Source organism: Oncorhynchus clarkii, chromosome 10 (genome assembly GCF_045791955.1).
Source record: "Oncorhynchus clarkii lewisi isolate Uvic-CL-2024 chromosome 10, UVic_Ocla_1.0, whole genome shotgun sequence".
Taxonomy (NCBI): domain Eukaryota; kingdom Metazoa; phylum Chordata; class Actinopteri; order Salmoniformes; family Salmonidae; genus Oncorhynchus; species Oncorhynchus clarkii.
Window position 1 is genome coordinate 60,927,362 of NC_092156.1, and position 25,909 is coordinate 60,953,270.

Sequence of the window (25,909 nt, forward strand, 5' to 3'; positions counted from 1 at the left end):
GTTGTATGTACATGTAGATATGGTTAAAGTGACTATGCATATATGATGAACAGAGAGTAGCAGTAGTGTAAAAGAGGGGTTGGCGGGTGGTGGATTGCAGGACACAATGCAGATAGCCCGGTTAGCCAACGTGCGGGAACACTGGTTGGTCGGCCCAATTGAGGTAGTACGTACATGAATGTATAGTTAAAGTGACTATGCATATATGATAAACAGAGAGTAGCAGCAGCAGCATAAAAAGAGGGGTTGGGGAGGGCACACAATGCAAATAGTCCGGGTAGCCAATTGATTACCTGTTCAGGAGTCTTATGGCTTGGGGATAAAAACTGTTGAGAAGACTTTTTGTCCTAGACTTGGCACTCCGGTACCGCTTGCCATGCGGTAGTAGAGAGAACAGTCTATGACTGGGGTAGCTGAGGCCTTTGACAGTTTTTAGGGCCTTCCTCTGACACTGCCTGGTGTAGAGGTCCTGGATGGCAGGTAGCTTAGCCCCAGTGATGTACTGGGCCATACGCACTACCCTCTGTAGTGCTTTGCGGTCAGAGGCCGAGCAATTGCAATACCAGGGTAGTGATGCAACCTGCCAAGTTTACACCTTGAAATATTTTGTCCGGGAAGTTGTCTAGAAGGGATTGAATTTGTTGTTGCATTATTTATTTATTTACCTCCAATCTATAATATTTCTTAATATTATTCAGTTCCTTTGGCTTTGATGCTTCATGTGATTGAGCATAGCTCTGTACAAGTAGACTGTGATTTTGCTGTGATCTGACAGGGCATTCACAGTCAGTCCACTGACACCCCTAAGAGACTCTGGGTTGAGGTCAGTGATAAAATAGTCTTCAGTACTACTGCCAAGAGATGGGCTATAGGTGTACCTACCGTAAGATGACCATCAAAGCCTACCATGGACTATGTACATTCCCAGCGTCCTAAAGAGCTGCAGTTGTGACCCGTTTTTGTTGGTTATGTCGTCTTAGTTGTGTCAAGGGGGGCATATGGGGGAGGGAATGCTGTCACCTCCAGGTAGTTGTTTGTCCCCCTGTGTGCTGACGGTGTCAGGTTCTTGTCCAGTTCTTGCATTGAGGTTGCCACAGACTAGTACATGTTCCTGGGCCTGGAAATTGTTGATCTCCCCCTCTAGGATGGAGAAGCTGTCATCGTTAAAGTATGAGGATTCTATTAGGGGGGCATATAGCTAGCACACATGAGGACATTTTTCTCTTATTAATTTCTAGCCAAATGTGAAATGTTCCTGACTCATTTAATAGAGTGGGTTAGGTCTGCAATGTACCAAATTAGCATACCCCCTGAGTCTCTTCCCTGTTTCACCCCTGGTGGTTTGGTGGATGGGACTACCAGCTCTCTGTAACCTAGAGGGCAACCAGTGGGTCCTTGGGCGGCTGTAATACTGGGGGTTGGGCCTGTTGCTCTGCTCACGGCCTGGGCATATGTCCTGCTGTCATGTTGAGGTCCTTGACGCAGTGGCGTGTGGCCAGGGTTTGTCTTAGCTGGTTGGGGTGTGGCTGGTGATGCTGTGGTCTGTACAAGTAGACTGTGATTTTGCTGTGATCTGACAGAGCATTCACAGTCAGTCCACTGACACCCCTAAGAGACTATGGGTTGAGGTCAGTGATAAAATAGACATGCCCAGTCATGTGAAATCCATAAATTAGGGCTTAATGAATTTATTTCAATTGACTATATTCCTCATATGAACTGTAACTCAGTAAAATCTTTGAAATGGTTGTTTATATTTTTGTTAAGTATATATGACTCTAAAGACTGAGGTATAGACTTGGGAGGAGTAGTTTTACATTTACTTGTTTTTTTGTCATTTAGGAGACTTGAGCAACTTACAATAGCAATTGAGGTTCAGTGCCTTGCTCAAGAACACATCGACAGATTTTTGACCTGGTCAACTTTGGGATTTGAACTAGCTCCAGAAATATTCCCGAGTTGCTGACTTGGAATTCCTAGTTGTTTTGAATGCTAGCATAAATGTTTAGACACCGGACGGTAACCAATAACACAATTTCTCTTATTAGCGTCATGGCAGCAACACTAGTTTCCCGCCAGCAGCATTAAGACTTCCAGTTTTCCAATTTTTGCCTTCAAAATAAAAGACTGCGGTAAAACGCTGTGTGTATGATACGAAATCAATAATTTTTGCAGCTTTGCATAGTGCATAATGTTAAAATAATAATAAACTAAAAAGAGAATGTCTACTTTATATAAGATACATCATATTATAATGTGGTACACATTGAGAAATGCTTGGAACTTGAGTAAATGAATGTAAAGAACATAATATTCTACAGACCATATTGATCTAGTACTAGAGTCTATATATGGTGTTATTTATTGGATGATACCCAGCAAGCCCTTTCTACTCCACTCATTTCATTGCTCCCAATGCAATACACTGTAGGCCTATAAATTACATTATTGGCTTAGAGAGAAAAAAAAATGTTCTATGTGCCAATGTAAAAGTGGGGTTGGAAATACTCAGTAGGGTCTGTAGAATGTATGGTGTTATTTCATGGGGGACTGAGGTTGGTCCCAATGGAATGGGTCAAAAAAAAGGCCAGCAACACTCTGTATTATTCAGAGCCCCATTGAAATGACACCAGATATACATTCTACAGACCCTACTATTCCCTACAAAATGTTTACTGCGGCACCCAAAATAGTTTTGCTCTATAAGCCAATAAGTATTCCATTAACAATGATTCGCATTGGGGGCATACATATGACTTTGGAACATGGTGCAAATGTCACTTAAATATGAACAAATGTAAATACACTCAGGCTGTTGACAGTTTTCTACTATTAGTTGGGGAACCTTTATTTTTGAAGAATTGCATTCTTGACCCGGAAGTACTTTACGTGTTGTTGACGAGACGCTGATATTTCTCTTCACTTCGGTGTAAACGGAAGTAAACTGTGACGAAGAACAATTTCCACGTTAGCGTTTTGATTTAGACGTTTATTAACACCATGGAAATCTACATTTGACTCATTTAACTGCACAGCATCATATACTTACCACAGGTTGTATTTCATTCGCGTTGGAGACAGGACTTAGTTGATAGATGTTATCTATATAACGCTAGCTAGCTGCTAATGTTAGCTAACAATGGCCAACTGTATTGTTTTTCACACTCAAATAGCCTCCATCATGGAGGTGCTAGCGAATGCAGCCGTGGCAGAGATCTGTAAACTCGTAGACGACGACTATGCAGTGTTTCGTTTGGAAATAACTCAAAGCCAGAAAGAAAACAGGGCATTACGGAGGAAACTACAGCTACAGGAACTTAAAGTGTCACGGGAGCGCGCAGAGGGGACAATGCGAGAGCGCGTCCTCGCCAGTCGTCCCAGAAGTGTAAAGATCCTCGACCGATACAGAGGAATGGCAAGAGGTACATTTTGCATAAATGCGCTGCATTAGCTAAATAAAACTAAATTCAATGAACATGAAATAGATTTCTACAGTATAGGCCATACATTTTTAATGCATTTACGGTGATACGGCCGGTACAGAAGTCAGGGCATTCATACCTCATGCGTTTCGCGGAGCAGCACAGAGCTGTTGTGAAGAAAGTTATATTCTATGGTATATTGGCAATCGCACAATTTAATGTGCATCCCACCACCAACTGTGAGGGATGGAAACAGGATTCCCATAAAAAAACTAAACTAAATCAAACAAATCTGGGGGAAACTGGGAGGGCAGGTCTTCCGGCGCCAGGACCCCTTGCAAGTCTTCAGATGTAAAATCTTTAAGTCCCAAAAACGTTTCTGCCACAGCCACAATAAAGTCCAGTTTCTTAGTCTTCTACGAGACTTGTGCCGTACAGTTAATAATTGTGGCAATGGCTACCACAAAATCCACAATTTTAACACACAGTATCTTTTAACTGGCAGCAAATATTCACTACAGGCTGTGGTCCGTCCACTACCATATCTTCACGAGCATCCCTTGTTTTCTCAATTCTTTTAAATCACCTCTGCATAGGAGATTCGATTGACCGCTTTAACTACACCGTTCTTCAATATACTCTGTCCGTCTGTACACACTTGAATCATGGCCAAATCCTTTACAATTCTTACACTGCAATGGTGTGGAGACGAAAGCTCTTACATCGTATCTTAACATAACCAAGCTTCACACGGGTAGGTTGCTCTTTATCAAAAAACAACAGGACCGACAGACTTTGAAAGAAATTGTCAAGCAAGTGAGTTTGTGTTTAAACAGAACCTCTCTCCCCCACCTATTGTCAACCAATCATGTCCGTGCGGAGCTATACAGAGCGGTATTGAGCTCCATTTGGCCTTTGCATGCCTCTGGAGACTCCGCGATTGCGTCACACCGTCCATACGGAGCCCCCGACCACATTTTCGGATCATGCATACATTGGCTTAAGTCGCCCCGCTCCCCTCTGCGTATTTGTTCAGGGCCCGGTTTCCCAGAAGCATCTTAAGACTAAGTATATTGTTAAAACCTTCGTAGGGACATTGTTAAATCTCCAAGCTGTTTCCCAAAACCATAGTTAACGTTGCACTTAAACGCTCGTAATTTAACGCCTGCCTCAGCCAACTCGTAGAACAGCCGAGTAGGTTGTTAGATACTTTTTTTTTGCCCTCCAGCGTCACTTTATACATAGAATATTTATGTTATCCGTCTCTCCGTGACCGCCTATAACTTCACAACGAAGTTGACTACAAATACAAAGTTGCCAATGTCTTGGCAATTGTAGGGGTAAAATGCTTAAAAATGAAAATTGAGATGGCTGCATTAAAAATATATAGCCTACCTACAATATAGGCCTATATGTTTCAATGATATTAAAATACATGTTCACTCAATTGAGTTTTATTTGTCTATTGTCTATTTTTTACCTCAATATATTTAATGAAATGTAGCTTAATGTGCTCAATGATCGTGATTGTATTGTGAAATCATGTTAAGGTTGATTTGAATGGAGAAAACTGACCCGAGAGCAGCGCTGCCTTTCTTTCGATCCTACCAGTATCTACAGTTGAAGTCGGAAGTTTACATACACATAGGTTGGAGTCATTAAAACTCATTTTTCAACCACTCCACAAATTTCTTGTTAACAAACTATAGTTTTGGCAAGTCAGTTAGGACATCTACTTTGTGCATGACACAAGTAATTTTTCCAACAATTGTTTACAGACAGATTATTTCCCTTATCATTCACTGTATCACAATTCCAGTGGGTCAGAAGTTTACAAACATTAAGTTGACTGTGCCTTTAATCAGCTTGGAAAGTTCCAGAAAATTATGTCATGGCTTTAGAAGCTTCTGATAGGCTAATTGACATAATTTGAGTCAATTGGAGGTGTACCTGTGGATGTATTTCAAGGCCTACCTTCAAACTCAGCGCCTCTTTGCTTGACATCATGGGAAATCAGCCAAGACCCCCAGAAAAAAAGACAAGTCTGGTTCATCCTTGGGAGTAATTTCCAAATGCCTGAAGGTACCACGTTCATCTGTACAAACAATAGTACGCAAGTATAAACACCAATGGACCACGCAGCAGTCATACTGCTCAGGAAGGAGATGTGTTCTGTGTCCTATAGATGAAAGTACTTTGGTGCGAAATGTGCAAATCAATCCCAGAACAACAGCAAAGGACCTTGTGAAGATGCTGGAGGAAACAGGTACAAAAGTATATCCACAGTAAAACGAGTCCTATATCGGCATAAACTGAAAGGCCGCTCAGCAAGGAAGAAGCCACTGCCCCAAAACCGGCATAAAAATGCCAGACTACGGTTTGCAACTGCACATGGGGACAAAGATCATACTTTTTTGAGAAATGTCCTCTGGTCTGATGAAACAAAAATATAACTGTTTGGCCGTAATGACCATCGTTATGTTTGGAGGAAAAACGGGGATGCTTGCAAGCTGAAGAACACCATCCCAACCGAGAAGCATGGGGGTGGCAGCATTATGTTGTGGGGGTGCTTTGTTGCAGGAGGAACTGGTGCACTTCACAAAATAGATGGCATCATGAGGGAGGAAAATTATGTGGATATATTGAAGCAACATCTCAAGACATCAGTCAGGAAGCTTGGTCACAAATGGGTCTTCCAAATGGACAATGACCCCAAGCATACTTCCAAAGGTGTGGCAAAATGGCTTAAGGACAACAAAGTCAAGGTATTGGAGAGGCCATCATAAAGCCCTGACCTCAATCCCATATAAAATGTGTGGGCAGAACTCAGAAAGCGTATGCGAGCAAGGAGGCCTTACAAACCTAACTAAGTTACACCAGCTCTGTCAGGAGGAATGGGCCAAAATTCCCCCCAACTTATTGTGGGAAGCTTGTAGAAGGCTACCCAAAACTTTTGACCCAAGATAAACAATTTAAAGGCAATGCTACCAAATACTAATTAAGTGTATGTAAACTTCTGACCCACTGGGAATGTGATGAAATAAAAGCTGAAATAAATTATTATTTTCTATTATTCTGACATTTCACATTCTTAAAATAAAGTGGTGATCCTAACTGACCTAAGACATGGAATTTTTGCTCTGATTAAATGTCAGGAATTGTGAAAAACTTGGAGTTTAAATGTATTTTGCTAAGTTGTATGTAAACCTCCGACTTAAACTGTATATCACCTTGATATACAGTACCAGTCAAATGTTTGGAGACACTTATGCACTTACTCATGTTTTTCATTGTTTTTACTATTTTCGACAATGTAGAATAATAGTGACATCAAAACTATAGAATAATGTAGTAACCAAAAAAGTTTAAACAAATCAAATTATATTTGAGATTCTTCAAAGTAGCCACCCTTTGCTTCGATGACAGCTTTGCACACTCTTGGCATTCTCTCAACCAGCTTCACCTGGAATGCTTACCCAACAGTCTTGAAGGAGTTCCCACATATGCTGATCACTTGTTGGATGCTTTTCCATCACTCTTCGTTCCAACGCATCCCAAACCATCTCAATTGGGTTGAGGTCGGGTGATTGTGGAGGTCAGGTCATCTGATGCAGCATGCCATCACTCTCTTTCTTGGTCAAATAGCCCTTACACAACCTGGAGGTGTGTTGGGTCATTGTCCTGTTGAAAAACAAATGATAGTGGGATTAAGCGCAAACCAGATGGGATGCCTTATCGCTGCAGAATGCTGTGGTAGCCATGTTGGTTAAGTGTGCCTTGAATTCTAAATGAATCACTGACAGTGTCACCAGCAAAGCACCATCACACCTCCTCCATGCTTCACCGTGGGAACCACACATGCAGAGATCATCTGTTCACCTACAGTACTCTCCATCTCACAAAGACATGGCTGTTGGAACCAAAAATCTTACTTTTGGACCCGTCAGACTAAAGGACAGATTTCCACCGGTCTAATGTCCATTACTTGTGTTTCTTGGCCCAAGCCAGTCTTCTTCTTATTGGTGTCCTTTAGTAGTGGTTTATTTGCAGCAATTCGACCATGAAGGCCTGATTCACCCAGTGTCCTCTGTACAGTTGATGTTGAAATGTGTCTGTTACTTGAACCCTGTGAGGTATTTTATTTGGGCTGCAATTTCTGATGCTGGTATCTCTAATGAACTTATCCTCTGCAGCAGAGGTAACTCTTTCCTGTGGCGGTCCTCATGAGAGCCAGTTTCATCAAAGCGTTTGATGGTTTTACAACTGCACTTGAAGAAACTTTCAAAGTTCTTGAAATTTTCCGTATTGACTGACCTTCATGTCTTAAAGTAATGATAGACTGTTGTTTCTCTTTGCTTATTTGAGCTGTTCTTGCCATAAAATGGACTTGGTCTTTTACCAAATAGGACTATCTTCTGTATACCACCCCTACCATGTCACAACGCAACTGATTGGCTCATACGCATTAAGAAGGAAAGACATTTCACTAATTAGCTTTTAACAAGGCATACCTGTTAATTGAAATGCATTCCAGGTGACTACTTCATGAAGCTGGTTGAGAGAATGCCAAGAGTGTGCAAAGCTGTCATCAAGGCAAAGGGTGACTACTTTGAAGAATCTCAAATATAAAATATATTTAGATTTGTTTAACACTTTTTGGGGTTACTACATGATTCCATATGTGTTATTTCATAGTTTTGATGTCTTCACTATTATTCTACAATGTAGAAAATAGTCAAAATAAAGAAAAACCCTTGAATGAGTAGGTGTGTCCAAACTTTTGACTGGTACATACTGTACAATAAGGCAGTGACAACAAAAGACAAGTCACACAGTGGTGGAATAAATTCAACTACACATATGTTTGTTTCATCACAAAACCAGAGAGCAACATCCATTCGCTGAAGTCCATAAAACATATTTTGCATGTAACAAACAGTTATATCACCTGCAGTATTGTGAAGCAATTTAATGTTTTCAACAGTTTATTAAACAACTACTGATTTAGAACCACAGAGTTACCACAAGTCAGCACAAAGACAACAGGAGCACTGCCTCCGCCAATTCCATCACCATTTCAACTTAAACATTTAAACATCATCAAATCAACAAGGCTATATATGCTTAGTTTAATACACTGAAAACACAGTTCAAGATTTTTCATGATTTAGTTCTATCAATGTTGCTAAATATCATGTGGCTATCCCTGGAACTGATTTCTGTGTGTGCTTGCACATGTAAGTAAAAACATAATAACTTTAAAATAAGAAAAGTGGACTCGCAGAACTTGTAGACTAGTTGAACACCAATGCCATCCTCCTCTCTTTGATGTTGGCAAACCGGTCTATGGCTCTGTCATATAGCACACTTTTAGTTTTTGTTGTCATGGGCTACATAGCTAAAATGCTTGCTAGCCTGACTTCCTCTCATGGGCAACAATGAACCAGCTAAGTTAGCTCGCTAGTTAGACTACTAGGCTACATCTCGACTCATATTGAACTTCAATCGTCTCAGGCCAGTGGTACAACATTAATTTATGGTTAGATCTGAATCGCCATCATAATCATTGGCCTGTGCAGAGAATTAAGTCAAAACCACAAGTCAAAATCCCCATGTCCATCCATGGCCAATTTAGCGAGCTAGCTACTGCAGACCAGAAACAATAAAATGTTGCTTAGGATGTGATTTGATTGGTGTGAAGCCGAATCCAAACTGACTTCCCTTGGGAGGCGTTTTCCTTCGCCAGGACAACCTACGCTGATTGGCTAATTATTATATAAAAATGTTTACCAAGGGAGGCCAAATGCTTGCTGGTATCAATCAATCAAATGCTCCGGCGCAACATGTCATACTCTTTTGTTCCAGACAGCATCAGATACATGGGCTACACATACTGAGACAGAGGAGAGCTGTTTCCCTCGCTCGGATGATTTCTCCCGTGAAATTCAGCCCCTTGCAAATAGATGGAAAATTATGAAAAAAACAGAGAGATGAAAGAGACCTTATTTTAACATTTACATTTTTTTATAGGTCATATATTTGACGTCCATGAACACACAGCACTGTATTTAGGCTATTGTTTATATGTGTATTTCACACTATGTTGAGGTAAAAATCTGAGTATAATACTTATGTGGATGTCAAGCCCAATACATGTCATTGTCAGTTAAAACTACTTTGACGACCACCACCACCGCTTTCTGTATGCTAGCTATGCTACCAGTTTATACGAATGGGAGCTAGCATTTAGCAGTCTTTTTTTCTGAACCTGAAAAGTGACAACCTCTAAATGTTATGCAGCGAAAAGAGCCAAATGTATTCTAATTGGATTTGAGTAACCACATTGTGGGCCTGTTACAACATATCAATCATGATGGATTTGACAAATATCCACTTTGTTAGATCATATTTTTTGAATGTGCGCCAATCCAACTTCCTTCTATCCCCTACGGTCTGCATTCCATTGACTTCTTTACCGCGTCTATCCCCATTACCTTCCAGATCTCTTTCCAGGAGTTCAATCACATTTTTGTGTCTTTTAAAATCCCTACACGAGGTATCATAAATCATTTTTTATTTATTTGTGAACTTCTTCTGAAAGCCTTTCATTGGTTGTCAAGGAAGTGAGTTTGTGTTTATAGTGGATTTACACCACCCCCAACTACCGTCAACCAATCATGTCAATGAGGAGCTATACGGAGCCCTCCACATTGTTACAAAATATAAGAGGCGCATGGCATCGCTGTACGGAGCTCGATTTGGCCTCCACAAGCCTCCGAATGCTTCGCAATTGTGTCACCCTGCGTACGGAGCCTTTGGATCAAGCATACATTGGCATTAAGCAAAAGTTCTCTCTGCTTGGTGTTTTGGGAAATATGTTACATGTGAGGCCGTTGTAGGAAAGATGAACCTTTAAAACACTTGTGAGCCTAAATTCCATCGCTATCGGAAACCGGGCCCAGATGTGTTACCCAGAATTGGGTCTTGGTCAGCTTTTGGATAGTGTGCAATGATTCCCCTATCTTCCGGCAAGACATATTATATTCTAACCAGATTCTTGATTGGGGCTACAGGTACCCTACCGGATAAGAGTGTTCAACCAGTAACCAAAAAGTCGCTTGCTCGAATCTCTGAGCCGACTAGGGGAAAAATCTGTTGATGTGCCCTTGCGCAAGGCACTTAACCCAAGTCGCTCCTTTAAGTCGTTCTGGATAAGAGTCTCCAAAATGACTCAATGTAAAACATTTATTTTACTGCATTTCAAATGATTTATTCAATGAAAACATTGTGATGCATGGAGCATAATACATCAATTAATAAATAGTATATCAAGAAGTTATGACAAGTGTTACCATATATCCTAGCCAATGGTAGACAGTGTCAATAGTGTACAATATAGTGTTGAGCATTGACAATACCGAACTTAACCCCATCTTTCCCCCAATCACTCTCAGGTGATGGACATCTCACTGGAGGCCACAGGAGCTTTGTGAGGCCAGCGGGACACAATACATGGAGAGATGACCAACCAATTACGGTTGATGAGGGGAGTGGAACCTCAACCCAGCATGTTATCATGATAGAGGTTAGTGTAATAGTATTACATCAAAATTACAGTATATCAAATGTGGCCAGTTTATTTCATAAAGGCTCCCCGCAGCTATTAACTTCCTTACATGTAACATCCTCATTTATCTGCCATAGGGGAGCTTGTGAGACTTCCCCATGACATTGTTATCCAATTCAACTCATGTACCGATATTAACCTCCTTTCTTCTTGTGTCAGTCTGCAGATATAGAGGCTGCAGGTCCTGGGTTCAAGCAGGAGAGGTCTGAAGGAGAGGAGGACCCACGGCACAGCATAGACATCCAGACTGTAGCTACAGGGGGAGCTCCTGCCGCTCCAGAGGATCCCACCGCCTCACCAGCACAGCCCAGGACCCGACGCAGCATCACGGAGGTCAGTGGAATGCTGAACGCCGTCCTCAAGTCAGAGACAGATACCAAGACTTTAACTGTAACACAAAGGCTTTTACCCACAGGATCTGACCACAGATCAGACCCAGAAAGATTGGAGCCACTGGGCTGTCCTCCTGCTCTCGGCTCAGAGTATTTACTTTACGGTAACCTAAGCCCGAGGACGATTCAATCCCATCGGGACTCAGGTGACGTGTTAGAGACTGGCAATGATCCATCTTGTTCTTACACTACAGAGATGGACCCTGACAACATGCCCTTGGGTTTAGAGAGACAGACTGATCTGTCTAGAAGGGACTGGAACCGGTACAGTAGTAGTGTATACTCTGAAGGGTGCTTAGATAAGAAAGGAGAGGGTCTGGTTGTTGGTGAAGTGACTGTGAAAGTGGAGGGCGACGCTCCTCCCACATGGAATGCAGATAGTCACCTAGGAGATGAACTCTCACAGGGCAGAGATGTTTTAGATTACAGTGAAAGCTTAGAAACAAATACGAATGTTGTTACCCACTCCCCTTTACACGCGCTCAGGCATCACGACCCAGTGTCCACGTCGATGGGGCCTTCAGATTCACATGGTCACGTCTTTTTCGATCAGGTGTTGAACTCAAACAATAGGGCTAGAGCTCAGACTCAGCGAGGGGGAGCCACATCAGGATATAGTAAAGAGAAACGGTTCCTCTGCATGTTCTGTAACAAAGGCTTCAGTTGCTCCCAGAAGGTGGAGAGGCACCAGAGAGTCCACACAGGGGAGAAACCATTCAGCTGTACCCAGTGTGACATGCGCTTCGCCCAGGCTGGCCACCTGAAGAGGCACCAGAGGGTCCACACAGGGGAGAAACCCTACAACTGTACCCAGTGTGACATGCGCTTCGCACAGGCTGGTGACCTGAAGAGGCACCAGAGGGTCCACACAGGGGAGAAGCCCTATAGCTGCCCCCAGTGTGAGAAGAGGTTCTCAGAGAGGAGCTACCTCAGGATACACCAGCAGAAAAACCATTCCACTCTATAACAGAAAGTAATCATTCCACTCGATAGCATCTGACATTTAGATCAAATCCTGCATTAAATACATATTTTGATTGTTTTCAGCAGAAAAGACCCACAGATGCATTTGGAATATTCCTTGGTAGAATATTGCATCCAGACATTGTGTGATATGATATGCACTGTACAAAACATTAGGAACACCTTCTTAAAATGGAGTTGCATCCCTTTTGTCCTTAGAACAGTCTCAATTAGTCTGTGCATGGACTCTACAAGGTGTCGAAAGCGTTCCACAGGGATGCTGGCCCATGTCGACTCCAATGCTTCCCACAGTTGTGTCAAGTTGGCTGGATGTCCTTCGGGTGGTGGACCATTCTTGATACACACGGGGAAACAGTGAAAAACCCAGCAGCGTTGCAGTTCTTGACACACTCAAACCAACTACCATACCCCGTTAAAAGGCATTGTCGTCTTGTCCATTCACCCTCTGAATGGCACACATACACAATCCATGTCTCAATTGCCTCAAAGCTTGAAAATCGTTCTTTCACCTGTCTCCTCCCCTTTATTTACACTGATTTAACAAGTGACATCAATAAGGGGTCATAGCTTTCACCTGGATTCACCTGGTCAGTCTGTCATGGAAAAAGCAGGAACGTGTTCCTAATGTTTTGTACACTCAGTGTATAAGCCTAAAAAGTCTGTAACATATTGTGTTTGTACTGTGTAGGCTATATGATGTTCACAAATGCCTGTTTCATTACTTCCAATCAACTACTTCACCCCCCCCCCCCTCCACCAGACATGTTTAATAAGAAATGAATGCAGTTGATCAACTTCATGCAGATTTTTAGTTGAGACGTGTGTATATGTGGTTTTCATATGGTGTATTTAAAACTTGTTTATGTTTAATAAACACAAAATGGGACTTTTCATTCTAAGACTTTCATTGAGATTCTCTTTAGTATAAATCCCATCTGGACCCGTAAGCACAAAGCATCTCAGAATAGATCCCAGCAGTTCAAATCTGTTTTAAGACAAAAATAAACTCCCAGCTCAGAGTAGGTTTTAGGATGACGTCGAGACACTGCCCAGACTAACTCTGAGCCAGGAGTAAAATCAACTCATAAAAGTTTCTCAGCTGATTATCACGACATCCTGCAAAGGAAAGATAGCGATGACGCTCTTTGACGTTGTTTGCAAATGATAGGGAATAACCAATCACAATGAGGCATCACCAGCTGTGAACTCCATAGCATGCTTCAGACAACTTCGGTGAGTGTGACTACCATCAAATGTTGCAATGGTAAAGCGTTTGATATAATATTCACCCGACACGATCACTTTGCCCACTCTTAATTATCGCCTAATTGTTGGCATGAATAACCTTTAAACATTTTTTAAACCATTCTTATGATTGTCAAAAGCTGAATTTTGGACTAATATTACCATTATACTGTACCAACACCCGTCACTTCCCTTTTCAACTTTGAACTCCCGTTTATCAAATCACTTGCGTATGTTTGAAAGGTTTTTCATCGGACACAATCAAAGTTAACATAAGCCCTAAATGCTTTCAGTTGCCCAACTTACCGGCATGCCCGACTTGAGGCTTTTTACATTTTTTAACAACGTGATATTGCGCTCCAAAGGGATAACATGAAATAGCATGATGTAGGTCATTAAATAATCAAAATAAAAACGTGTTTATTTATTAGCCTAGTGGTTATAAGCATTTAGGCATATCATGTGAAATAGGCCACGTGAAATCATTGTCAAAATCGACCAGAGGGTCTAGATTATTTATGCATTGATCATATTGACATGTATCAAAACCTTATTTTAATAACTTCAAAGCAATTGCATGTGGCACAGGAACCACTGACTCGCTTCATTACCAAGACACCTGCTAGTAACCCTTAACTGGTTAGGACAGCTCATGAGGTCTCCTAAATATCTGTTGACAAGGTGGGACTGTTATGGCTAAAGAGGCTTCACACATAGCTTTTATTTTTACCCATCAGAGTAGGAGTCAAATGTCTCTTATCAGCACTTACGGCCAATTTTCTACTCTGAGAGGCTTTTGTTAACACGGGCCCAACAAAGAGTCTCAGAGTAAAAGTGCTGATTGAGGATCAGGGCCCTACCTGTCTACATAGTCTTATTCTTTATGATCTAAAAAGGCAAAACTGATCCTAGATCAGCACTCCTCTGAGAGGCTTTGTGGATACAGACCCCTGATTTCACCCTATTCTACATACCCCCGACAGAGCATTAAAACCAGACTACTTACTAATGATACCTACACATCCCCACACACTAACAAACACCTACTGTAAAGGTCAAAATAGTTCAGTCAGGTTTGTCTGATGATGACCTCATAGCTGACTCATATTTACCCACAACATCATATTTATGTCCACCATGATGGGTTTAACAACAATGAAGTCATTCTGTAACTACAGTATAGGACTCAAACGTAGAACGTACACACACACGATAACAAGGATTTTGTGTTGTAGATATGTGATAGTAGAGTAGTGGCCTGAGGACACACACTTAATGTGTTGTGAAAGGTAATGTTTTCATTGTGCTGAACCCCAGGAAGTGTAGGTCCTCCCTTGGCAGCAGCTAATGTGGATCCTTAATACATACAAACGTAGTGGGGATGGGTAAACACTCCATGTTGAAAGTGTGTTTATCTGTGTGTACGTAGCTGAGGGAGTGTATGTCTGTGTAATCTGTATCATCTGTCTCTTCCAGGAGGAGGAGAGTCCAGAGGTGCTGCTGGTGAAGGAGGAGGGTCTGGGGAACCCTGAAGGGACCATGGTCATGGAAGACAACCAGACTACACCTCCTCCTGAACCCACAGAGGAACCAGCTGAGCAGCACAGGACCACACACAGTCTCACTGAGGTGAGCCCACTGTGAACTACTGTCTGAATGGTATTAGGTCAGGGCCTGTATCCACAAAGCCTCTCGGAGTAGGAGTGCTGTTCTTGGATCAGTTTAGCCTTTTTGGTGTGGGACCCTGCGTTTGAATTATCCAACCATTTAAGTGTCAGGTAATCACATCAACTAACATGTCTGCATAGTACTCATAGCAAACCCTCATTGTCCAATCAGAAGATGCTCCATAGCAGGGTGCTCATATCAGATTTCTTGATCCAACATCCTCTCACTCTGTATCTCTTACAGTCAGTAGACATGGAGGATGGGAAGCCTGATCTGCTGCTGGTCAAAGAGGAGACCATAGAAGATGAATCAGAGAGCATTGATCAGCTGAGTGGACTAAAGATGGGGGAGCAAGGTAAAGGAGAAATACATATAGCCTACATAGAGTATGAGTACTTTATTTCCAAAACAATATCAACACAATTTGTATGAAATATAAAAATAAACAATATGATGTATATCAACATAAGTCATAGATATCACCAGGCAAATAACACGCACAAATTCAATGTCTATGATTGTTGTTCTGTTGCTAAGTCTGGATTGTAACATTTGCCTGAAGGTGGCTGGCTGGAGGCTAACAGAGGAGACTGGGCGGCCATCTTGGATTCCCAGACTGGTGCAGCCAAGGGCCCAGAGGATGACATCACCGAGCAGGCCGGGACCAGAAGCGACATAGTGGAGGTCAGTGGATGGGACAGCGTCCTCAACTCTGGGCTGGGGAACAACACTGTTAACCACAACCAGAAACAGACTGTCAAATACAAAACAACAACCGAACTTAGTCTCCATGACAACAGACTGGCTGAGACCAGGACGAGGTTTAGATTTGGTCCGCGGGGACGGGGAGGTGTCAGTATGCGGCAGGAGAGAACAGACACAGACTCTGCTAGCGATGCTCCGTCCTGCTCCTATAGTTGTGATTCAGAGAGACTGATGACTCCTCAGGTTAACCACCGAACAGGTGCTGCCTTCAGCCTGCCTTCTATAGGATCTATCAACTGGAACATGGACCCTGCAACAACACAGACACTCCCTGGCCGTCCTCCTCACACTCTCCTAATGTTAAACCAGACCTCAGACAATGCCAGTGCACTAAATGGCTACACAAGCCCATTGACAAATGACAGTAGTAGTAACGCTATCAGCAGATCTGGTGGCAAAGAGAAGTGCTTCCCGTGTTCATTCTGTTGGAAAGTCTTCAGTTTCCGCAAACAGATGGAGAGCCATCAGAGGATGCACACGGGGGAGAAACCGTTTGGCTGCCACCTGTGTGAGAAGAGGTTCTCCCACCAGCACCACCTGAAGAGGCACCAGAGGGTCCATACAGGGGAGAAACCCTACAGCTGCCCCCAGTGTGAGAAGAGGTTCTCCCACCAGCACCATCTGAAGACGCACCTGAAGGTCCACACGGGAGAGAGGCCATTCACCTGTACACACTGCGGGAAGAGGTTCTCAGAGAGGAGCTACCTTAGGATACACCAGCAGAAAATGCACATGGCCCATGTATAGAGTATAGTAACATGTTATGTAGTACTAGCTAGTATGTTTGTAGTTAATTCTATTGGTTTTGGATGTAGGAGGGAACTGAGGAAAGAATGAGTATGATGAGGCAGATTAAATGATATGGTGATGGATGGTGTCTGTAAAAAATGCTTTACTTATGAAGAGTGACAACCTTGTCCTGTTGTTTGATAATAAAGAAAATATATGCCTTAATTCATGTTTACTTGACATGAAGTAGAGAAGCTGTGATGTTGAACCTTTTCCAAGGCATTCTAAAAATCATTTGATCAAAGCGAGGGTACCAGATAAGTCAGTTTACTTGTCACATGTATAATTGTGTGCAAGAAAAGTACTGTACTAAACGTTATGTGAGTATGACCATTTTGTTTAAATGAAATACAAAATTGACTCTGTACTGACTGACTTGTATATTTTTGTATCATTACAGGGACTGAGTTTCCCTTCTCTGTCGAAACATTATACTTCATTAAAAAAAATATATTATTATTTATTTTTTTACCCCCTTTTTCTCCCCAATTTCGCTATAACTCCATAGGACTCAGGAGAGGCGAAGGTCGAGAGCCATGCGTCCTCCGAAACACAACCCAACCAAGCCGCACTGCTTTTTAACACAGCGCCATCCAACCCGGAAGCCAGCCGCACCAATGTGTTGGAGGAAACACCGTACACCTAGCGACCTGGTCAGCGTGCACTGCACCCGGCACGCCACAGGAGTCACTAGTGCGCGATAAGACAAGGATATCCCTACCGGCCAAACCCTCCCTAACCCGGACGACGCTAGGCCAATTGTGCGGGCCTCCCGGTCGCGGCCGGCTGCGACAGAGCCTGGACTCGAATCCAGAGTCTCTGTTGGCACAGCCTTAGACCACTGCGCCACCCGGGAGGTTCTATTATACTTAATTGTTGAATCAACACATACAGTTGAAGTCAGAAGTTTACATAGGCCTTAGCCAAATTCATTTAAACTCAGTATTTCACTATTCCTGACATTTAATCCTAGTAACAAATACCCTGTCTTAGGTCAGTTAGGATCAACACTGTATTTTAAGAATGTGAAATGTCAGAATAATAGTAGAGAGAATTATTTATTTCAGCTTTTATTTCTTTCATCACATTCCCAGTGGGTCAGACGTTGACATACACTCAATTAGTATTTGGTAGCATTGCCTTTAAATTGTTTAACTTGGGTCAAAAATTTAAGGTAGCCTTCCACAAGCTTCCTAGAATAAGTTGGGTGAATTTTGGCCCATTTCTCCTGACAGAGCTGGTGTAACTGAGTCAGGTTTGTAGGCCTCCTTGCTCGTACACACTTTTTCAGTTCTGCCCACAAATTTTCTATGGGATTGAGGTCAGGGCTTTGTGATGGTCACTCCAATACCTTGACTTTGTTGTCCTTATTACCTCTCTGGGATAGGTAAAGTATTTGTCATCATTGAATTTTAGTGAATCTCACGACTGCGTGACTCTGATTGTGGTGTGCTAGCATACGGGGGAGTGTTAGGTGGAAGGTGTTGAGGGAGATGATTGGTTGGTAAATTATGCAGATTAAGACAATATTATTGGAACCGGGAGATTCTCAGGTTAAATTTGACGTTTTGGTCCACCAGACTCTTCGCACATTGGGCGTAAGTGTAGTGTCTGGGAATGACATTAAGCCTTCCTCAGTTACCTCAAGGTTACTCCACCAATACAGACAGGTTCAAGATGGATGTTCACAATCCCAGCAACTCCCAAACAATGTATTGAGGTCAAAGACTAACCACCTGAGGGTTGTGGCTCCTGCCTCCTCTGGTGTCATTGCTTCACAAAGTGGGAGGCCAACCGTTTGGATGGATGCAGACAAGCCGTATGCCTGCCCCACGTGTGGGAAGCGCTTTGCTGAGGCGAACTATGTGAAGAAGCACAAGAATGTTCACACCAAGAAGAGGCCCTTAAATGCATGAGGACGAAAAGGGCTGCTTTCCGGAAAAACGGTATAACAGTTAGGATAATGGGACAATTCTGACTACAATGCAATTTCTCATTCCTGGATTGAGGTACGTTTTTTTTCGAAGCCTGTCTGATCCCAGTGCAACTGTTAGCAAGCATAGGGTCGGAATTTATCAAGGATCAAGTTGTCATGCTTTGCTCTCCGGAGCAGGGCGCTGCTCAGTGTAGAGTGTAGAGGTGGATCAAATTAAAAATAATCCTGGTGTTTGGTGAGACGTACTGTAAACTAATGGTGAGACTGAGAATACCCTGTCTGTCTTGTTGAGCTTTGACACAGTTTCTTACTTGATAAAATCAGGTTAGGTTATATTTGCTATTCTGTGAGGGCCTATGTTCCGAACCCGCTTTAGGTGCCAAGGATTCGGACATGTTGCAGCAGTGTGGAGAATGGAGATCCTACAATGTGAGAAATGTACAGGAGGGAGTGTAAAGTTGGGGGGAGTGAGGGAGTCAGAGGGAGTGTAAAGTTGGGATAGAGAAAGCACTTTCTGCCAACTGTGGGGGAGCCCATGCGGCTGTGGATTCAAAGAGCCTGTGAGAGAGAGACAGGTTGAGATTGCCAGAGTTTGAGTGGGGAGGAAAGTTTCTGATGCTGAGGCAGTGAAGAGAGTATAGGCCAAGGGTGAGTGATTCGACTGGGAGCCCCCTAACCCTTGATCATGACTCTCACTTCCATTACACATAAGAGTTATTGGACGAAGGCGTCTTCTGTAAGGGGGGATTTGTTAAAAGCCCCGACGCTCGATCAGAACATAAACACGCCTCGCTTGCCGTAAGGTCTTGGAAGCATAAGGACCTTATCTTTCATATCAGCAAGAAATCATTTTCAAAGAACAAAAGGCTAAATTGATATACACCCTGATAGTGTTAGGGTACCCACACGGCCATATCGCTATGTTACAGCGCTTGTTTAGGGAAAACAGCGGCGACCACCTGTGTTAATTAGCAATCTCGCTTGCTCCCAATACGTGTGTGTAAGCGTAACTCGGGAAATGTAGTTTCATCGGATGGAAGCACCCATAGCCGTAGGGATCTTCGCAAAACTGCTACAGTAAGTGTGTTTTTGTTTCGAAAGCCGTATTGCAAGCGATGATTATTGACGTTTCTAAACGTTAAAACAAAGCGTCGGGATTGTAGTTCACATGAGCCAGTCGTGGGCGAAGCTAACAGCTGAGAACTGTAGGGAGAATTCCGCCTAGAGTTTGAGAGCTAGGAGCCTCCCAGTGAATAGGCCTGGAGAGAGAGATCCAGAGAGGATGAGTTTCAGTAAGGTAGGATTTCTTGCGTTTATGGCTATGGTTATTGAATTGTACTGCACTGGTGGTTCGTAAGCCCCTGTAAAAATGTGGTAGTGACAGCAGCAGAGACATTTTGGGATGTAAGAGTTTATTTTTTATAGAAGATCTACAGGGGGTTTTAAGAGAAGGGGCTCCATCCTTCCCAGGCTGGAGTAGAATCTGGTTGGGGTGGTGTGTTTTTGGGGTATAGTGGTAAATATGTGTAGGGTTAGATGGAGGTGAGATTTAAAAAAAAAAGTAATAATATTTCCACTTTTTCCTGTCACTGTGCAATTCACACTCCAACCTGTGAAAGGCAGCAATACGTAACAAAGCAATTCTGCTGGAAACTCACACGAAGAAGTAAACGGAAGTGAATAAGAACAATTTCCACGTTAGCATTTTTATTTCATGTTAAAATATGACTAATTTACATGCACAGCGTCACATACTTAACCCATATAGTGTTTAATTCACGTTGGAGACAGATAACATATCAACCAAGTCCTATGTATGTAACGCAGACTAACTAGCTGCTAACAATGGCTAACTGTATGGTTTTTCACACTCAAATAGCCTCCATTATGGAGGTGCTAGCGAATGCAGCCGTGGCAGAGATCTGTAAACTCGTAGACGACGACTATGCAGTGTTTCGTTTAGAAATAACTCAAAGCCAGAAAGAAAACAGGGCATTACGGAGGAAACTACTGGAACTGAAGGTGGCACGGGAACGCGTCCTCGCCAGTCGTCCCAGTAGTAGCAAAATCCTCGACCGATACAGAGGAATGGCAAAAGGTACATTTTTCAGGAAAAAGGCAGAGGCTGCGTGGCCTGCCGCCCGGTTCAGCCCTGCACGTGTTAAGATGTGTTACCCATAATTGGGTCTTGGTCAGTGTTTGGATAGAATGCAATGATTCCCCAGATTACTTAGCTACCTTGCCCAAAGACACAACAGCATATTGTAACCAGATGCTTGATTTACTGTATTTCTTATAATTTACCCATTGAAAACAATGTGACACATGGAACATAATCAGCCTACATCAATCAATAAATAGTATATCAAGAAGTGTTATCTTACATCCTTGCCAATTCTAGAGAGTGTCAATAGTGTACCATATACCATTGAGCATTGACAGTAGCTAACCTAACCACCCCTTTTCCCCAATCACTCTCTCAGGTGAAGGACATCTCACTGGAGGCCACAGGGGCTTTGTGAAGCCAGTGGGACACAATACATGGAGAGATGACCAACCAATCACTGTTGATGAGGGGAGTGGAACCTCCAACGAGCACGTTATCATGATAGAGGTTAGTGTTATAGTGTTACATAAAAATGTGTTATTTTGTAAATGAAATGTCTGTTTATTTCAGAAAGGCTCCACTCAGCTATTCAGCTATGTACATCCTCATTTATCTGCCTTAAGGGAGCTTGTGATAATTCCCTATGACATTGATATCCAACACAACTAATGTACTGGAATAACCTCCTCTCTCCTTGTCAGTTTGCAGATGCAGAGGCTGTAGTTTCTGGGGTCAAGCAGGAGGGGTCTGAAGGAGAGGAGGACCCACGACACAGCAGAGACATCCAGACTGGAGCGACAGGAGCGCCCCCTGTAGCCATGGCAAACCCCACCACCGTGCAACCCAGGACCAGACGCAGCGTCACGGAGGTCAATGGAACGCTGAACAACGTCCTCAAGTCAGAGACTGACACAGAGACTTTAACTGTAACACAAAGGCTTTTAAACACAGGATCTGACCACAGGTCAGACCCAGAGAGTCTGGGACTGGGGAGACTGGGCTGTCCTCCTGCTCCCGACTCAAAGTATTTACTTTACGGTAACCTAAGCCCGAGGACGATTCAATCCCATCGGGACTCAGGTGACGTGTTAGAGACTGGCAATGATCCATCTTGTTCTTACACTACAGAGATGGACCCTGACAACATGCCCTTGGGTTTAGAGACACAGACGGATCTGTCTAGAGGGGACTGGAACCAGTACAGTAGTAGTGTATACTCTGAAGGGTGCCTAGATAAGAAAGGTGAGGGTTTAGTTTTAGATGAAGTGACTGTGAAAGTGGAGGGCGACATTCCTCCCACATGGAATGCAGATATTCACTTAGGAGACGGACACTCACAGGGCAGAGATTTCTTAGATTACAGGGGAAGCTTAAAGACTAATCCAAATGTTGCAACCCACTCCCCTTTAAACGAGCTCCAGGATCATAACCCAGTGTCCACATCTATGGGACCTTCAGATTCACACGGCCGCATCCTTTTCGATCAGGTATTGAACTCAAACGACAGGGCTAGAGTCCAGGCTCAGGGTGGGCGAGCCACATCAGGTATTAGTAAAGAGAAACGGTTCCTCTGCATGTTCTGTAACAAAGGCTTCAGCTGCCTCCAGAAGGTGGAGATCCACCAGAGGGTCCACACAGGGGAGAAACCCTTCAGCTGTACCCAATGTCATATGTGCTTCGCCCAGGCTTGTGACCTGAAGAGGCACCAGAGGGTCCACACAGGGGAGAAACCCTTCGGCTGTACCCAGTGTCACATGCGCTTTGCTGAGGCTGGAAACCTGAAGCGGCACCAGAGGGTCCACACAGGGGTGAAACCCTTCAGCTGTACCGAGTGTCATATGCGCTTCGCCCAGGCTGGTGACCTGAAGAGGCACCAAAGGGTCCACACGGGAGAGAGGCCATTTGCCTGTAATCACTGCGGGAAGAGGTTCTCTGAGAGGAGATACCTAAGGATACACCAGCAGAAACACCATTCCACTCTATAACATAAAAGTAACCATTCCACTCGATAGCTACCTGGCTAGCTAAGTAAACAGCTGAAACGATCTAGCTAGCTGTAAAGTTTACATGTATCCCCACTAGCTGGCTACTAGACGACCAATATAACATTTGGGCCTAAAGCTTTTTGTAGGGACCCAAGGAAAGCAATTCTTGCCTGTATCAGTGATGGACACTAGTTATAATGTAGACCAATACTTTTATAGCTAACTACTAATACAACAGCCTAATTTATTGCACATTGTTTTGATAAACTGGTTAGAATATGGTCAAATCATAATCTGTACCAAATGGATTGCCTATCAATTAGGGCTGGGCGATTATATCAAATTAATTTGATTAATTCGAATGAATTAACGCCCTAACAATGGGAGTCTTTGTCCCAAATGGGGGAATGCAGGGGGATAAGTTTAGGTTCAAAATAAGCTCATAGAAACCCATTGGGCTTATTTTGGATAGATTATGGTGATAGTGAAACCTCGACCTTTGCCTCTTTCTCCCAAGCCCCTCCTCTACCACGCAACAATAAAGAAGAGGTCACTTCTTCCTCTCTGACGAATAGATTCAATTTGCTATTTGCATTTGGTCCAACAGAATCGGTCATATGGACATCGCAACACATGGAGACTTTGTTTTACTGTAATAGAGAAGGTAACCTTGTGAACCCTGTTTATGTTTCAGCTGCTCAAATTTTGAGCAGAGTAAGCACTGCTAAAATGGATGCACCAATGAACATTCATTCTGGAAAATGTATGCTCAGTTTGTCGTGCACATATTACGGTACCACGTACCGCTAGCAGCATTTTTGTCAAATAAAGATTGTTATACTAGCGGTTTGGTCTGTGTTTTATACTTGAGCAATAAGCATAAAACAATTATATAAGGAATTGGCAACTTGTCATTCTGAGAAATAAGGTAGGCCACTTGACCTCAACATCTGAGCAAGGTGGACAGACTAGCATGCCGTTCAAACCGTTGGAGACGGACAGAGGGGTGTGTTCATAACAATTCAACTGTTCTACCTCGTTAGCTGAATTCAGAGCTTGTGAAGTGATACTTAGATCCAAGTTGGCTAAACTTGAAATATTAGCCTGCTACTTGTTAGCACGTGGGCTTGTGCTTTGAGAGATTGTTTGAGACCTGTGTTAATTTTCTATAATACCTGCTACATTATTAGTGAATGTGCATTGTTCATGGTTCTGGTTAAATTTGTAACATAATCATATTTTTATAGACAGACCTGATAGCCAGTGATTACTGCAAAAAAAAGCAGGTTTAATTATTTTGATAAAATAATTACATTTTTAGTGGGTCTTAATGTTGTTGAAGGCTTATATCCATGTTATTTACTGTTTATTATCAACCGTCAACTATATACACTGCTCAAAAAAATAAAGGGAACACTTAAACAGCACAATGTAACTCCAAGTCAATCACACTTCTGTGAAATCAAACTGTCCACTTAGGAAGCAACACTGATTGACAATAAATTTCACATGCTGTTGTGCAAATGGAATAGACAACAGGTGGAAATTATAGGCAATTAGCAAGACACCCCCAATAAAGGAGTGGTTCTGCAGGGGGTGACCATAGACCACTTCTCAGTTCCTATGCTTCCTGGCTGATGTTTTGGTCACTTTTGAATGCTGGCAGTGCTTTCACTCTAGTGGTAGCATGAGACGGAGTCTACAACCCACACAAGTGGCTCAGGTAGTGCAGCTCATCCAGGATGGCACATCAATGCGAGCTGTGGCAAGAAGGTTTGCTGTGTCTGTCAGCGTAGTGTCCAGAGCATGGAGGCGCTACCAGGAGACAGGCCAGTACATCAGGAGACGTGGAGGAGGCCGTAGGAGGGCAACAACCCAGCAGCAGGACCGCTACATCCGCTTTTGTGCAAGGAGGAGCAGGAGGAGCACTGCCAGAGCCCTGCAAAATGACCTCCAGCAGGCCACAAATGTGCATGTGTCTGCTCAAACGGTCAGAAACAAACTCCATGAGGGCCCGACGTCCACAGGTGGGGGTTGTGCTTACAGCCCAACACCGTGCAGGACGTTTGGCATTTGCCAGAGAACACCAAGATTGGCAAATTCACCACTGGTGCCCTGTGCTCTTCACAGATGAAAGCAGGTTCACACTGAGCACGTGACAGACGTGACAGACTCTGGAGATGCCGTGGAGAACGTTCTGCTGTCTGCAACATCCTCCAGCATGACCGGTTTGGCGGTGGGTCAGTCATGGTGTGGGGTGGCATTTCTTTGGGGGGCCACACAGCCCTCCATGTGCTCGCCAGAGGTAGCCTGACTGCCATTAGGTACTGAGATGAGATCCTCAGACCCCTTGTGAGACCATATGCTGGTGCGGTTGGCCCTGGGTTCCTCCTAACGCAAGACAATGCTAGACCTCATGTGGCTGGAGTGTGTCAGCAGTTCCTGCAAGAGGAAGGCATTGATGCTATGGACCGCCCGTTCCCCAGACCTGAATCCAATTGAGCACATCTGGGACATCATGTCTCGCTCCATCCACCAATGCCACATTGTACCACAGACTGTCCAGGAGTTGGCAGATGCTTTAGTCCAGGTCTGGGAGGAGATCCCTCAGGAGACCATCCGCCACCTCATCAGGAGCATGCCCAGGCGTTGTAGGGAGGTCATACAGGCACATGGACGCCACACACACTACTGAGCCTCATTTTGACTTGTTTTAAGGACATTACATCAACGTTGGATCAGCCTGTAGTGTGGTTTTCCACTTTAATTTTGAGTGTGACTCCAAATCCAGACCTCCATGGGTTGATAAATTTGATTTCCATTGATCATTTTTGTGTGATTTTGTTGTCAGCACATTCAACTATGTAAATAAAAAAGTATTTAATAAGAATATTTCATTCATTCAGATCTAGGATGTGTTATTTTAGTGTTCCCTTAATTTTTTTGAGCAGTGTATTACACTGTTGATGTTTATGGAGTACAACATGAC

The 25,909-nt window shown here is 43.3% G+C and overlaps 2 protein-coding genes across 2 annotated transcripts; both read left to right on the forward strand.

The window, feature by feature from the left end:
- Window positions 1-2,908: 2,908 nt before the first annotated feature.
- On the forward strand, window positions 2,909-17,256 carry LOC139418895 (uncharacterized). Its single transcript, XM_071168676.1, has 6 exons — window positions 2,909-3,422; window positions 10,877-11,007; window positions 11,209-11,382; window positions 15,147-15,299; window positions 15,582-15,693; window positions 15,901-17,256. The coding sequence occupies exons 1-6, from the start codon at window positions 3,140-3,142 to the stop codon at window positions 16,848-16,850; spliced, it is 1,803 nt and encodes a 600-aa protein (XP_071024777.1). The 5' UTR covers window positions 2,909-3,139; the 3' UTR covers window positions 16,851-17,256.
- A 3,228-nt stretch (window positions 17,257-20,484) lies between these two features.
- Window positions 20,485-23,765, forward strand: LOC139418896 (uncharacterized). The gene is made up of 3 exons (XM_071168678.1): window positions 20,485-20,926; window positions 21,312-21,442; window positions 21,637-23,765. The coding sequence occupies exons 1-3, from the start codon at window positions 20,674-20,676 to the stop codon at window positions 22,918-22,920; spliced, it is 1,668 nt and encodes a 555-aa protein (XP_071024779.1). The 5' UTR covers window positions 20,485-20,673; the 3' UTR covers window positions 22,921-23,765.
- The last annotated feature ends 2,144 nt before the right edge of the window (window positions 23,766-25,909 follow it).

Bases quoted from the DNA above. Each gene is read 5' to 3' on its own strand.
- LOC139418895 (XM_071168676.1), top strand. From the start codon at position 3,140: ATGGCCAACTGTATTGTTTTTCACACTCAAATAGCCTCCATCATGGAG. The intron at 11,383-15,146 runs GTCAGTGGAATG...TGTCTCTTCCAG, and splicing joins CCCGACGCAGCATCACGGAG to GAGGAGGAGAGTCCAGAGGT. The intron at 15,694-15,900 runs GTAAAGGAGAAA...ATTTGCCTGAAG, and splicing joins ACTAAAGATGGGGGAGCAAG to GTGGCTGGCTGGAGGCTAAC.
- LOC139418896 (XM_071168678.1), top strand. From the start codon at position 20,674: ATGGCTAACTGTATGGTTTTTCACACTCAAATAGCCTCCATTATGGAG. The intron at 20,927-21,311 runs GTACATTTTTCA...TCACTCTCTCAG, and splicing joins ATACAGAGGAATGGCAAAAG to GTGAAGGACATCTCACTGGA. The intron at 21,443-21,636 runs GTTAGTGTTATA...TCTCCTTGTCAG, and splicing joins AGCACGTTATCATGATAGAG to TTTGCAGATGCAGAGGCTGT.